Below are 16,340 nucleotides of genomic sequence, written 5' to 3' on the forward strand. Positions count from 1 at the left end.
TTCTCGTACATTTAGCGACTTTAAGTAAATGCAACTTCAGGGCCATTGGCAGTATCCCCTGAAAGATTGCTAGAACTGTAAGCCTGTAAGTAGAGTACATATGTATGCACTCACCACGGTGCAGCATTTGTAAAAAGGACCAACCCCCTCCTCCCCCAGATGAGGTGGACATGTTCATTTAAAATCATTCAGAAATGTTCTTTGGCTTTTCAACATACCTCACTGTTCTTGGGGTAACATCTTATTCATTTAGAAGGCAGAGGAGGAAAACCATCAGGTTAAAAGAAAATCACATCTACCATTTGGAAAATTCTAAAAGGCTCTCCTTCTGTTAACAGTGGCATTTTGAAAACACCTGAAGCACTGATTGTAGAGAAGCCAGCAAAGAAACATTGTCAACTCAGCTACCCTCCTTTCAACCTTCTACCTCCACCCTCCAACTGGGGCTGCTGGCAGTGGGGAAATCTGGGACTTAGGTGTGACCCTTGAGCCCTGAAAGCTGTCGCACAGCTGTCTCCCTCCCCCAGGTGGGTCCAGCAGGACCTGCCATCGCTTGGTTCAGCAAGGGAGTATTCAGAATCTCACTGTTCATCCATGTGCAGAGAGAGAAAAAAGAGAGGCCGAAAAAAAAAAATCCCACATTGTCAGAGTAATGCCAAACTCTCTCTGAGTGGGATGAGCAGAGCAGATGCTGCAATGAGATGCCAAAGCGGCTCCCCTTCCTCTGTGCCTTGGGTGCCTATAAATTGCTCCGGCGCGCGTTTGTCAGCCTCCTCTTCTCCTGGCAGGTGGTACCCAGGCAGAATTCTGCCTTCAGTCTCTCTCTCGCTCCGCTCCTGGCCGTGAGGCGCTCGCCGCTGCTCGCTCGCTCCTCCGCCCCAGCTCTGAGCCTCGCCGTGCCGACCGTGCCCGCCGCCGCCGCCGCTGGGCGCACCCGGGGGACGCCCGGGCCCACGCAGGGCTTTGGGGTGCGCGTCTATTCGAGTTGTGGTGGTGGCAAAGGAGGAAGAGAGAAAGGAGGCAATAAAAAAAAAAGGCAGCGGACGGGCGAACTGAGCGAGCGAAAGAAGAGGAGGAGGAGGCAGAAAAAGGCAACTTCAGACGGAAAGTTGGTGCGAACTGGCGCAGTCTGCAAAAACGGAAAAGTCGATCGCAGGCGGCGGCGGCATAAAAGTGTGAGCTGCCCGGGCGAGCTCAGGAGGCGGCGGCGGCTGGCTCTGTCCTCCCGGTGGCCGCGCCGGCGCCGGCTGCAGCCACAGGTGCGAAGGAGCTCGCGGGGGGCGAGGGCGCCCTGCGCACCCCTCCCCCGGCCCCCACCCCGGGCTCGGGACTTCGGCTCAAGTCACTGGGCGCCCGCGCTCCCTCCCCAGCCGCAGCCTCCGCGGGGGGAGCAGGAGTCGGCAGCAGAGGCCAGCGCACGCCCGCCCAAGGGAGTTGGGGTTCGCAGGGGTTTGTTTTCGGCTCTGAAGAGGTCCCCGCCCAACCTTCAAAATTCTGTCCAAAAGCAGACAAGAGGATCGCCCCGCGCTGAGCCGGCTGGTGGGCAGCAGGAGGCGCCTGATCGCCGCCGGGGCGCTGGGGGTGGTGATGGTGCTGCTGCTGGTGATCCTCATCCCGGTGCTGGTGAGCTCGGCCGGCACGTCGGCGCACTACGAGATGCTGGGCACTTGCCGCATGGTCTGCGACCCCTACGGGGGCACCAAGGCGCCCAGCACTGCTGCCACGCCCGACCGCGGCCTCATGCAGTCCCTGCCCACCTTCATCCAGGGCCCCAAAGGTGAGGCCGGCCGGCCCGGGAAGGCGGGTCCGCGCGGGCCCCCCGGAGAGCCCGGGCCGCCGGGCCCCATGGGGCCCCCGGGCGAGAAGGGCGAGCCGGGCCGCCAAGGCCTGCCGGGCCCGCCCGGGGCGCCCGGCCTGAACGCGGCCGGGGCCATCAGCGCCGCCACCTACAGCACGGTGCCCAAGATCGCCTTCTACGCCGGCCTCAAGCGGCAGCACGAAGGCTACGAGGTGCTCAAGTTCGACGACGTGGTCACCAACCTCGGAAACCACTACGATCCCACCACCGGCAAGTTCACCTGCTCCATCCCGGGCATCTACTTCTTCACCTACCACGTCCTGATGCGCGGAGGGGACGGCACCAGCATGTGGGCTGATCTCTGCAAAAACAACCAGGTGAGCGCGGGCGGGCGGCGAGGAGGGCGGGGAGGGAGAGCGGGAAGGTGCGGGCGAGAGGGAGGAGACCCCGGAAATGGGGGTGGGAGCCCGCGGAGGAAGGGCGCGGCGGCCGGGCTCCCCGGAGCGACGGCGAGGGGGGACGCCGTCCCACCCTGGAGAGGCGGGGGTCGTGCGCGCAGGAGGGCGCCCCGCGGCCTGGAGAGGGCGGTTCCGGAGTCTGGGACCCTGGATCGGTGCGCTCGCCTGCGAGCATGACCCTCGAGGGGCGGGAAGCCGGGAGCTGGGTCCCCGGGACAGCTCGTGCGCTGGGGAGTCCCGGCGCGGGAAGCGACCCCTGGCCGTGGGATCCTCCGCAGCATAGGGTCGCTTACGGGCTTTCTGGGGAGTGGAGAGGGCTGGGGGAGTCCGGAATGGGCGTGGCAGGGTGACCGACTCTGGGGTGGTAGACAAAGGCCCGAGGGAGAAACGAGGGCCCCGATGGAGTGAGTCCAAGCAGGGCGCAGCCACAGCGGAGGAGCGACCGTGGGGCCAGCCGTCGCCGAGTCCTTGCGGTGTCCCAGGCCGTGAAACTCACATACAGTCAATTTCAAGGCGCAAACTCCAGTTTCGTTTTCAGCCAAAAAATAGCGGAGGGGAGAGGCAAGGAGTGCTGATAACAAAAAGAATAGTTGAGATTCGGGGGTTCATGCGTTGAAACACAGCGCGCAGCCAGACTCAGAACCCAAACTCTCTATGGAGTCGGAGGACGCTCAGGCAGGTGGCCTGGGGGGCGACCGGTTCGAGCCCAGCCCCGGGTCTTATGGGCCTCTGGACCAGCCGGCCAAGAGGATTTGATTCCCTGAGCCGGTCGGCGCCGCTACAAGGGCTAAGCATGGGTCTGCAGTATTCTTCTGGGGCCACTTTACTGTGGAGAAATTCGAGGTCATTGCAAAACCGAAGCTTGTTTGATCTCTTGGTCAGAGGAGGAAAATAATATTTGTAACTACCTAAAAGTGTAATGGGACCTTCTGTGCACGCTGAATCAGTAGCCACTGAGGCGAGGCCTTGCAGCCTGCAGCCTGCGGTGTGGGCTGAGTTTCTCGGTTTTAACTTTGCTTATTGAGTGGCATAGGGGATGGCCCGCGACCCTGGGATCACCATCAAGAGACCTCCTCCCCTGCAGCAACTTTGACTTAACGAGGTCTATTGGGCTTTAGGTACTCGCCCCCTGGACATTCAGAGATTCTTAGCTATAACCCAGGTTTCTGTTAAGCACCATTCAAGCGGGATTCGGAAGACCTAATTTAGTGTCAGAATTCTTTCGAAAGTGAAAGACCAAAAAAAAAAAAAAAAAAAAAAAAAAAGTCCTAAATGCGTAAGAGAGAAAAAAGACAAAAAACGTCCTGTTCTCTACCCTATCCTACAAATAGCTTAAGGGACCCTCAGGAAACATAGAACAAAAAGAGGAAAAATGGCCACCAGGAGGCACTGACAGGGTTGTTTATTATCGTTATTATGCATGAAAATAATATTAAGATAAATAAAAATTATTCACAGAGCAGTAAAACAGTTATAGGCAAATGGCTAAAACGGGCAGGACTCACTGTACCAGAATGGAGCTATTGAATCACCCTCACAAAACGGCTTATGAACAGCCCCTCAGCAGGCAGCCGTGAGACACCCCTTTATTTGCAAATTGGCTCTCCTCTGACTCAAAGGTCAGGTCTGGAAAATACAATCGGGCTGAAGAGATGATTTTTAGAGGTATCAATTAAAATGAAATGATTTCAATTTTATCAGCAAATATATAAAAACGCTCACATCTTTATCTGGAAATTGCAATTGCATGAAAAAAGCAGGGATTAATACATTTAAATTAGTTTAAATGTTGACGTCTAGACTGCTGAGCCTGTGTATATTACACTGATTCCAAGAAAATAACACCATGTAGGTATTCTATGTGCATTTTGTTTTTATAATTATTTCATTGTTTGGGGTGTAAAATCTTCCTTTGTATCACGCTAGCACACACATTCCATGAGGATCAGGAAAAATAATAAGGTAAAACAGCTGACCTTATAATGTATAATGCTTTTCATTGGTAATATTAAGCTGCTACTTCTGCAAAAGGTATGCAACAGGTAATTCAGAAAAATAAATCTATAGTGGTAAACATTTTTTTCTTAGCTCAGTGTGGACCATTTTGGAAAATGGTTACTACACTACTACTGTTAAGGAATTTTATCTCTAGACTAGAACTATTTTGTCAAGTCCAGTCTGAAGGCAGTTACAAATGAGAAATCTTATAAAATCTTTTTATTAATTTTAAATAATACTTCACTCTTGCTTTTCGATTATATTCTGGTCTAATCACTTCTTAGAATGGCAGGTTCCCTCTCTGAGCTGACCTAATTTGTTTTCATAAAACAGAAACTCAGAGATCCATGTCAGTGTAATGTTCTACGGATTAAGTGGATTTTGAGAAGCACAAAAACTAAACTAAAAATGCAGTTCCCTCTAAGAGAGAGAAATGCTTCCGGACCGTAACCATATGAGAGCCATTTTATTTATGCTTTGTGTAGAATGTAAGATCACAGATGGAAACATCAAAGACCAGTAAATTAACCTGATGTGCCACTTAACCTTTTGTTTATGATTCCACAGAAGTACAATGAAAATGAAATTACGAGAACATCAGTAGCAATTAATTAAATTACAAATGTCACCATAAATATTATCTCTAATGATAGATCCTCACTAATAAGATAATGCTAAAACTACACAACCTATTGCAGACACAGAAACATACCCCTAAAATGACGGCAGCTCTCATACTCCCCATGAAGCCATCAACCTAAATTTAATCCTACCATTTGTTGAAAGCCCATGACAGTGCATATTAAAGGTAAAAGTTCAACTCAAATAGCTTTACATTTGGAAAGAGGAAATCTCTTTAATGTTTGTAACCCTTTTAGCAGAAAACATGAAGAAAAATTGCTATTTGAATACAATCACTCTAATGCCACTATAATAAATAAGCCACTCTAATGAAAACTAAAACTGGTTCAGGATTAAAAGCATAAAATAATTAAAGATCAGTTGGTACTCTTAAAAATTTATTAGTTATGGCACTGATGCTCACGAAATATTTTTAAAAGGATGAGTGGTTTGTGGGTTAGTATTCGCTTATTAGAGAGATCAATGACATGTCAAATTAATAATCTTTTTAGGGTTAAAGAAATATGGACCAAAGACAAAGCACAATCTAAATAGTTATCTTGTAATAAGAAAAGATATTAGAGTAAATTTAGGTAGAAATCGGTCGATTGCGCTGAAGAAAGGATGGATCTTATTCCCAGACAGAATGCTGAAATCAGTGTACATTTAGGAATCTGGAAATAGCCTCTGGGGTGAACACATTACCTTCCTCAATAGTTTGATGGCTTGAAAGAATTGTTGAAGTCACTGAGCTGGATACTAGAGCTTGAAATTTCAAGTCCTGTTATATCTTTAGAGTATGATCAGGTGAGCAGCCATACCAAAATCATGCCAGGTACACTGGAGTATGGCAATTATTTAATTGGGACAGTCTTACGGTACAGTATAGGTTAAAATCTTAGAGAATTACATTCATTAAAAAGCAACCACACTGGCTTGATCCAACAAAGGTGGTGGAAACTGTGAGGGTAACCTTTCAGTCTGTGGAACCACTCTAATGCATTCGCAGGTTTTTGTGGTTATACCTGCTGAATAAAAATGGTGACGTTCACTTGGTTTTGTGATTACGCCCTGGAGAATAAAAATGGCATTATATTTGTAAAAGGATTATTGTGTCTAAATCAAGTAATTTTAGTATGTCCTGTTTCTCCACTACCTTCATGTAGAAAACCATGTTAAAGCCCAGTAACCATAGAACATGGTCCTAAATACCCAAAGCACTGAATAAAATGTGTCTGGTTATTAGCAATAGCTGAGGAGTATATTATGGGTTGATAACTAACGTATTACTAATATAGCTCATGAATATTTTGCTTTTAATTTTTTTCACCCATTAAAAATCCACAGATGAGAAAAAACACAAGTCATAAGAGCAATATCCTTCTTGTAGATTTGGTTCCCTGGGAATTAATGGCTAGATGAAATTAATGAATCAAAGCATTCAACTCCTACAAACTCATGATTAATTTTTAGAAAATATTATGAAATCAGACTGCTTCATTATTTAATGGTCAAAACGGACCACTTTACTAAATTGGCATATACATTGGAGTTAATGCTTCCAAGCATAATTACATGGTATATTGCTTTCATTATATTAGTGCCTGTTAGTACAGTGTTAAGCAATTCTAAATCCTTTAAGCCATTTTCTCCTTTTGCTATATGATACCCAGAAAGACATTTTAAAGATACTACTCAAATGACTTTACAAGTTCAGCAGTGTTAAAGAGCCTTCTCCTTTTTTTTTTTTTTTTTTTTTTTTAACATTTCAGCATTAATGTGAGAACATATCACATGAAAACTTAATTGGAAAACTCATCATTTAAATTTTGAAAGAAATGCATGGAAATTCCTGACTTCTGTCTCATTTCTCTCATTTTGCCAAGTGATAAAATCCAGCATTTTGTACCCCAAATCATGCATTATTACACAGTGCAGGTTTACAAAACCACTAAATCACTTGCTATGTTATTCAGGGAAATATCATTATAGTGGAATAGAAATGAAACAAGCCACAAAGTAGAAGATGTTTTACTGAAATAAATCAAATCTAAGTCTGCCTGTTGATTTTCCAAGGCAGAATCACAATATATCTAAATGAATATGAAGCCTAATTTGAGCTAAGGATCTGACAGAATGTCCACAATGCATGAGATGATAGGCAATTTGACTGTTTGTAAATGTCTATCAACTCAGTAATGAGATCACAGGCTTACCATGGGCAGATTATAAGCAGCCTCTGTCCTCAAATCAAGCCACATATTTAGAATCTCCTAAGTGTAAGCGGATATTCAATGAAATCATTCAAAAATTCTTGAAACTTGAGAGGCCTCAGAGCATGAAAATTTAGTCCTTTCTTTAACTTCTAGATATGTTGAGGTTAAATTCTTGATTTAAATGCACATGTCATAGTTAAGTAATAAAAAGACACGATGGAAAAAAGAACTCTGAAAACTCAGGTGATATAATCAAAGATGTATAAATGAGCTAAGCTTCTGAAGCAGCCTGGTAAAGCGGGCTTTACATGAATTAGATTTGGAAAGCCCTAAATCAAATGACTTTTTCTTTTTTTTTTCTTTGTAAGTAGTAGAGGAGTTGGTATTTTCCTGGGTATTTTTAGCTATTACATACCTCAATTTTCTAATAATTGTGGTGAACAGCTGAACTTAGACTTGAACGTCTGTACTCATAAACAGCTGATTAGAATATTGCCATTTGGCTTAAATTAAAATGCAAAAAATACTATTAGTTTCATTTCAAAATGTGATTGGGCATAGGGATTGAAGGAGTTAGAAAAACGAGTGATACAGGAAGATAATAAATTGTATGCATAGTTTAGGATGTGTAGTTAGATAAGACTGCCAGAATGGTCCCCACTGAAGCACTGTTTTGTCCCTTTCTGTCCTCCTTCTCACTAATGCAGCTGAAACTGCCACAGCACTATCCTCATAAAGCTCTGAGGTCAACATGGACTTTCCTATGCTGAATTCTGTACTATGGCAGCAAGTCAGCTTGTGATGCTACATGAATGGCAAAAAAAGAAAACTTGAGAATTCTCGTTTATGCATCCTAATTCTTGTCTGTTTCACATAGGTGCGTGCTAGTGCAATTGCCCAAGACGCTGATCAGAATTACGACTATGCCAGTAACAGTGTGGTTCTTCATTTGGAGCCGGGAGATGAAGTCTATATCAAATTAGATGGCGGGAAAGCCCATGGAGGCAACAACAACAAATACAGCACGTTTTCTGGATTTATTATTTATGCTGACTGATAATGCAGAAACTAAGCTTATTATTCTGAGTTTGAACACTGGATTCGTATGGCTAACGTCAGTGAATCAAGGATCCCAGGGGATGCCGATGGCAGGGCATCTCAGTTGTGTATATGTGGGGAAATCAAATGCTACCTGACTCACATCTGTATCACTCAGAAACATTGTGTAAAAAATATCAAAGCAAGATAAGCAGATGTGTGATCCACTACCGCCAAAGCAAATACTCCTTATTGTTAGTGTCCATGTGAATGAAGTCCTATATAGATCACAAATTTTTATAGACAAATCTAAGACATTGAATTATTTCTTCTATATATATGATACTTTGGTGTACTGTGATCTTGCTGCTTTTATCCATACGTCAGCTTTGGTTCTTGTGAGTTTACCTGCTTATTATGATACTTGGAGTCCATTCATAGTGTGGGGAATAATTTTTACCCTGCAGGAGAAGGTCTAATTGAAATAATGCTGCTTGTCCCCAAAGAAATTGTTTGCCTTGTACTCTTGTTAACTTTAGAGCTAGACCTGGGAATGATTCAACTTCAAGCCTTAACCTGGAATTTTCTGGATTTGAGGGAATTCCCAAGCCTATGATCATTTTCACATTTTCTTTTTCTTATATGAATTTTCTTTTCTCTCTTTTCTGGTGATAGTCTTTAAAAATAGAGATTGACAGTGTATCATAGGATTACCCTGTAAGTGTGAAAATGTGTAATTATGTACGGTATTTAGAAAAAGCCCTTATGTGTCCATTTTGTCAACTGAATACATTTAGATTCACTGGGAAAGTCAGAGAAATTTATTCTTTAGTATCAAATCAAACCGAGGCTTTTGCCATCTTTGGAACAAAAGATTATTCATAACTCAATACACAAATGTTTAATTTGCACTGCTGCATATGTCACCAAGGGGACACTAGGTGAGGCCTTCAAATGATTACTACAAGTCTGTGGCCTGAGGTTCTTTCAAAATTAACAATTTCGCATATAATCAATATGACAACAGAGTGTTTATATTTTATACAAATATCTGCTATACATGCACACATATACTCACACACACGTATATATGTTAGATGAAATGTTTTATATATGTATAAAACATATACATATAAAACATATATATATATGGCTTTATTCCATAGGGCACAGTGGCTGTATAGCCTCAAAATTTTAATATAAAAAAGTGTATGCATATATACACACCCAAACATGCACAAATTGTTTAACTTATTTTGGGCTAAAATATATTTTGAATGACAATATATGGAGTAGCAAAAACAGTTAAAACGACTTCTCTTTAAGAGTTATCCAGAAAATTAATTGTATGAGGTTAAAATGCCCTTTATTTCACAGGTCTGTGAGTTAAGGCTATGGTTGCTCTATTACCATATGCCAATCAATACTTTAACTGCATTCTGTGACAGACTGTTAATATCAGGACTGCAGACACGAAGTGGCTCTCCTTTGCAGTGTTTATGAATTAAATGTATTTGAGCTATCAATTTTTTTTCTTTTTTCTCAGGTGGAGTGAAGCTGACAGTACAGTAGATTTGGAGAGTAATACAAATCCTTTCTTTCTGGTTAGAACACACTGCCAAAAGCCATCTCTTTCATCTAAGGAAAAGATTAAAAATGCATGTTGATATCTCCTATCACACAACTTCCACTATTACAATGAAAAATCTGTTCCCATTTCATTGCCTTTGAAAACTCTTTGACAAGTAGATTTCAAAAACAGACATTTTAAAAATTTGCTTGCTTTACTGGTGAAGGACATTTGCATTTTTTTTTATTTAAAGGAATTAATTTGTTCTCCTGGCTCATTCCTCTTTGTTACTTTCTGTTCCAATACACAGAAAGCTTGATCATCTTTGATCAGCAGAAATATCTTTTATTTAGCAAAGCTCACCTTCCCAAGAGTTGTGCACGGTGTGCCTATCTGAAGGTGGTGTTAGCTCTGTTGAAATGCCTGGGTCTGAGTAACTGTCACGATTTTTATGATTAAAAACAGACTCTTCATCAAGAATAATGACTAATTCTAATTGGCCTTTGTGATATGTAAGATAACTCATAAATGAATCGCAATGGATTTTATTTCGAATTAACTATATATTTATCAAAGAGGAATTGGCAGCAAGGGTTTGGAGAATATTTTTAGGTACCAAATAGCATAGTGAGGATTCAACCAAAAGATGAATTTATAAGCAGCAGTGCCCATCACCTAAGTGTTTTAACTAAGAGTTTTAAAAAATGCTTTATTTACACAAAATATCAGGGCTGGATACCTTTTAAAGGGGAGGCTCTAGTATCAGCCTGTCATTTCCAATAGATCTGACCTTTTCTTCAGATAAATAAGCATTATTTTCTCTGTTTAGGTCCAAGGAAAAACAAAAAGTAAAGGAAATAAAGGGAATATATATAAGGCAAACATTTCTCTTTTTTTTTGCATTATATCTTATCAATTAATTAAATTGTGGCCTTTGTTATTATAAATGTAATGATTCATTAAACTATATTATGTAATATATTTTGACTTTTATGATTGAACTTTTATAATTCAGTAGTGTTATGTGTTCTTACACAAACTTTGCAAAACAGCAAAATTTATGGCAAAAATGGATACCAGAAAGCCAAAGATATCAAAATCATTTTATCAGAAGAATATATAGATAGGTGGACAGCATAAAATTAACCTTTCAAAATATTTTTATCATTGTGAATTGGTAATCGTATTACAGTCAGTATCCTTGGGGGAAAAAGTCTCAAAATTTAACTTCCCTTATTGCAGAAGCTATTTTACAGTGCCATATTATTCATTAAGCATTAATTAAAGAACAGCAGGATAATTAGTAGGATCATCAATATTACAAGAAACATTAGATCGCTCAAGAAGGGAATAATTCAACTAGAAACACTTTAAATTTTCTCAAGTAGTGCAGCTGATAGATTAGGGAGAAAAACAACAACTCCACTTAGGGGATATAGACTTTAAATCATTGTTTAGAAATAGGTACTTCTGTATTTATTTTGTTAAGCCAAAATAATAGGGCTCAATTAGGCTGAGTAACTCCCCAGAGGCACAGTTGTAATAGCTAGTCTCAGAGAAGGCAAACCCTCCTAGTTCTCATCAGAAGGAAATGATCAGTCATTAGTCCTAGGTAACTGATTAATATCTCACAGTGGACTGGGAATCGCTGAATGTTCTCTGCAAGTTTTATACCCAAGGTGTGAATTCATAAGCAACCATCCTATTTGAAGGTTAGCCATTGCTTAGGGTTCTCTATTAGAATCTTATCAAGCACATTCTCAGTTATACCTCTCAGTAACATTTTAGGAACAACATTGGTGAGTATATGAGAATAGCCGTGACCTCCATATTTCATCAGCCGGGTTTTCGTATGTATGTCATGTGCTACCAGAATTCGATCTTCATAGCCCTCCTCCACCAGGAGACGCACCCTGTGAAAAATGTTAACTCATTAGTTGTCATTTGTCTTTCATTTTCGCTTTTCAGGGTGCTTTCGACTTTTTAACTCATTAACCTATTGTGCTTGTCGTAAAGATACTGCCTTCTATTGTGGCGTGTGTACTGAGAGACCTTTAATAAATATTGTGTGGTGACGATAAAAATATTGCTGCATCCTAGCAGGAACATATCCTTATTCCATGCACACAGCAATTTCTAACCTGTGATTTTTATGACAATGCCTGGCAATACCGCATTAAAGATAGCTTCTAATAGGATGTGCCAGTCTGGATGAATGACCACTTTGGCATTTCACTAAACAACTTTGTTCTGGATTTGTATTCAGCAATCCTCTCTCAAATGCCTCTCTCTGTGGGCCCATTTTTCAGATCTCATTCTTGCTTTCTCCTTTTATCTAGCAAATAAATATCAAGGACTATTTGCGATTAAAATAGGGAAACAAAAGGAATCTCACTACAAGTAAAATATTCTGAGAGCAAAATCAGTTGGTCTGCAAGTGAGGGGCATTTGATAAGCTACAAAGCCACTGAAAAAGGGTTGGTCAGTATTTTAACCATTTGCCCCTTTGAAGTCTAAGGCAATTTCGATTTAGTTGTAGTCTCTGAGCATTGGATTAAACTGACCAATACAAATATATTCTGTCTTCTTTCCATGTCAGCAAGATTGCTAAAATAATAAGCTGTTCCTTTAAATTTATAGTCGGTGGACTAAAGAACAGCTTCCTGACTATTCTCTAAAAATGAAATCCTCTTTGCTTTGTTAAATGCTGGAATCTGTAGTGTGAGTCACCTCCTGACAGCCACCATCTGTACGTGTCTGGACTCTGGGCAGTGTCTGTCGTGACTTCCATGGGTCTTTGATGGTGGAAGATGTCACTTGCAGACAATGGCTCTTCTCTGGGATTCTCTGAATAGTTTTTTCAGCATCTAGATTCTAAAGTGGATCTAGACGGATGGACTGTGCCTTCCTCCAGAGGTTGATTATTTGAAAGTTGTCTTTTTTGTTTCAAAAGCATTTCTTGGTGTCCTAGTACATGAGTCATATTTAATAACTACTACAGTGAGCAAAACATGGGGTACTACACACACACAAAAAAACTCAAGCACAAAGCCCTGCCCTCTGAGAACACATATTTTAAAATAAATTATAATGAAAGAATAGACTTTGTATCTGCAGGTCAAAGGAATGCAAGCACCAGTAGAGAAGAGCCATGCCTGTCCTATAAGTGCAGGTAATGACTTTTGTGCCACTATGATTTTTTGCCTCATTGAAATTTGTATAATATCCTAAAGTTCTGATCTGCAATTACTTTTGGAACACACTCAGTTTAGGGGAATTATCTAAGATAAGTTATATGATCACATTAAAAAAAGAGGAAGATTTGACAGAATGCATACACAATGCTGAAGCTTAGGGTGACAAACCTTGATCCACAACTGCAAAGAAGTATCATGGTATAGGAGGTTTTAGGAAACACTTTCTCCCTGATATTTTCTGGGCATTTTCCAAAATTTTTGCCTATGTTTCTTATCTGAGAAATATAATTTCTCATACTATAAAGGCAGATCGTGTGGATAAACAAATTCCTCTAAGATGTCTTGTGTCAGACCTTGAAACACAATGTTATCAAATCGTGAAGTAGAATGAAAGAGTATAGAGGACAAGATACTCATACTTAAAACCGGGAATCCTTAGAATCCATCAAGTCAAGAATCTGGAGACTACTTATGAGAAAGATAACGTTATGGCTTTGGACACAGGATCATATCCTGACTATCAAGAAAACCTGCCCCGTCCCGCTTACACTAAAAGATCATCTCTCCTGTTGTGTCATTATAAGGAAGAACAGGAGTTACAGAGATGCTGCCAGAAAAGGGGGAGCCACTGCAGATGAGAAGACAAAAAATCACGGTAATTATAGAAATACAAATGAGTTAGTGTTTGCAAACAAATATTAGAGAGAGACTACAAAGTGTGAAAAGACAGAGATATAATAAGATTTGAGAAATGGAGCAGAAGATTGAAAACAGGTGTTAGACACAGAATTTCTGGTGCTGAACACCAGAGGTAGGCAGAAGCGTGCTTCTGTGTTCATGCACTTCAGAGGTTTAAGACTATGATGGCTCAGAAAAGGACCACAGATGCATGATGAAAACCAAGTGTGCAAGACAGTGGGGTACTGGAGCACATGCAACCCAAAAAGGCATTCAGTGCTTACCATGGGCTGTCCTTGGGTCAAGTGATAATGCATGGTTTAATTTAAGGAAGATTAAGCACACATACATATACATATGTATGGAATAGCACACAGGCATTATATGTATATATACACACATTTATATTATAATAGTTTTTATTATTTCCATACATCCAGAATGGCTATATTTAGCACAGTAAAGGATAAACAAATGGCCAAAAGGAGCTAAGAAGGAATGCTGAGGGAGCCATCGGTCATCTGACCCTTCTATCTCCTTCATAGATGTCCCTTTACAGATCTTCTTTCTCTTATTCTAGAAGGTCTGGGAGCCTCATGCGAGACACAGGCACGCAAAAGATGCACCTCACTACCACAAAGGGGCTTGGTAAAAGGAAGCCGATCCAGAGTGCAAAGTTCCCATTTCCAAGATGATTTAGAAAACATGTGTTGAGGCAGGGTGCGGTGGCTCACGCCTGTAATCCCAGCACTTTGGGAGGCCGAGGCAGGTGGATCACAAGGTCAGGAGATCAAGACCATCCTGGCTAACATGGTGAAACCCCATCTCTACTAAAAATACAAAAAAATAGCCGGGCGTGGTGGCGGGCGCCTGTAGTCCCAGCTACTTGGGAGGCTGAGGTAGGAGAATGGCGTGAACCTGGGAGGCAGAGCTTGCAGTGAGGTGAGATTGCGCCACTGCACTCCTGCCTGGGTGACAGAGTGAGTCTCCATCTCAAAAAAAGAAAGAAAAAAGAAATAAAACATATGTTGAGGGCACTGATCAGGAAATCATGTTTTTGAGACTGTGAAAGATGAGAATGACTGAATGCACTGCCCTATTTTAAATTCCAGATGCCCTTAGGCAAGGAATAGTCTCCTCTGAGTATAAACTAACTACTAGGGCTTTAGGGGAACAGGCTCACCTGTATTGAATCGGGTTCCTGGGCAAGTAAATTAAAATAATAAAACAAAAATAAACAAAGGAACAATACATCTACTTGTCAAATAACTGATCTGAGTATTAAAAGAATAAGACAGAGCTTCTTTGGTCAAGACAGGTGAAGTCATTTGCTCATGTAGAGTTGAGAGTTGCCATCTTACCTAACTAGCGCAACACTGATTAACTAGCTTTCCCTAATGATACTAAACGTGAAGCGTAGTACTATTAATGAGGTGATCAAGGCAGAATGCCAGTACTTGGAGACAGCAGAAGGCATACAGACGTAAATGTCGACTTCCCAGGGGAAGATCCTCAGGATGTCCCAACTATGACCACTGGCTCAAGAGCTTCCCCTCAACCCAGTGTGCCTTATTCAACTAGCGATACTTGAATCTCATGGTTCCTGGACGTCACTTCTCAATTCCAGCTTTGCTACCTCCATTGCAACCACTTTTCTGTTCTCATAATTACATTCTAGTTCTTGTTATCATAGGGAACTACTGCTCCCCCTCTGAAATCTCAATCTTCAGTTTCCCACCCCGATCATGTTACATTTTTCTACTTTTTCCAGTCACTTCTTTTACTGTGTATATATATACACACACACATATATATATATACACATACACATACAGTATATATATTTGAACATATATATAAATATGCTCCAGCCACTTCATTAAAGCCTGCAGTCCAGTTATTTGCCCTGCTATGCTTTTCCTGTCTATCTGCCCATTCCTCTCTACGCTTTCTTTCCCCCAGCTTGGATCCCATGACCCTCATCTCAACCCCTCCTTTGTTATGCATCTCTTTTAGATACAATCCCAACCCTCAATCTCTTGAACTGTTCCCATTTTCTGCTTGTATGCACACAACTTCTCTGGTTCCACTACCAAAACACAAAACAGTTTTGCTTTTGGAAAATAATCACCAAATCATGTGCATTGGTTTCAATACACAGGCACACAGTCATGATTTCTAGACTCAACTGAGTCTCACACATAACACATCCATGTCATGATCTCTCTCATTGACCTGATAGCAATTCCTAGCCTTCCTCCTGCTCTACATGGTGCTGCCCTAAATCCACTCCTCTTTTTTTCTCAGGAGATAACCATGTCCACCTCACAGAGACACTAAAGGACATGTGGCCACGTGTCCTCAGTCTCCCGTTTCCCTTACTAAGACTTCTATTTGCATTCACCCCATTGCTGGGTCACGTGCTCTCATTTCCATGGAGAAAGCATCCTTTCAACCGACTTTCTATTTGTTCCCCAGATTCCATCTATTTGTCGCCTTAGGAAACTTGCTCTATATTTCTTATCTATCCAGAGTTTTTAAAGTCAACATCTATTGAACACTTCCATATTCTGCACCAGACACTCAGATAAAAACTTGGAAAACAGTATTTCATGTCAATTCTATAGTAATCCTGTGGAATGGGCACTTCCCTGGATTCATTCTCCCTGGCTCTGTCTCTGCTCTTGCTCTTAAGTCACATAAACATTGCTCAACTCTTACTAGAAGCTTCCCTTGATCCTTTATTGACTTCTAACTCCAGCCCCA

The 16,340-nt window shown here is 41.7% G+C and overlaps 2 protein-coding genes across 4 annotated transcripts in view; one reads left to right on the plus strand and one right to left on the minus strand.

The window, feature by feature from the left end:
- Positions 1-770: 770 nt before the first annotated feature.
- C1QL3 (complement C1q like 3) lies at positions 771-10,676 on the plus strand. The gene is made up of 2 exons (XM_030819249.1): positions 771-2,175; positions 7,969-10,676. The coding sequence occupies exons 1-2, from the start codon at positions 1,588-1,590 to the stop codon at positions 8,146-8,148; spliced, it is 768 nt and encodes a 255-aa protein (XP_030675109.1). The 5' UTR covers positions 771-1,587; the 3' UTR covers positions 8,149-10,676.
- Positions 8,936-16,340, minus strand: part of PTER (phosphotriesterase related) — an 80,424-nt gene continuing 73,019 nt past the window's right edge. For 2 of the 3 annotated variants that reach the window (XM_003257680.4, XM_004089059.3), the window contains one exon: positions 8,936-11,612. In XM_003257680.4, the coding sequence (XP_003257728.1) occupies positions 11,402-11,612 (211 nt within the window). In that variant the 3' untranslated portion in view covers positions 8,936-11,401. The remainder of the gene's footprint in view (positions 11,613-16,340) is intronic. The other variant, XM_030819248.1, reaches the window with a different exon arrangement.

The sequence above is a fragment of the Nomascus leucogenys genome, chromosome 9, assembly GCF_006542625.1.
Source record: "Nomascus leucogenys isolate Asia chromosome 9, Asia_NLE_v1, whole genome shotgun sequence".
Classification (NCBI taxonomy): domain Eukaryota; kingdom Metazoa; phylum Chordata; class Mammalia; order Primates; family Hylobatidae; genus Nomascus; species Nomascus leucogenys.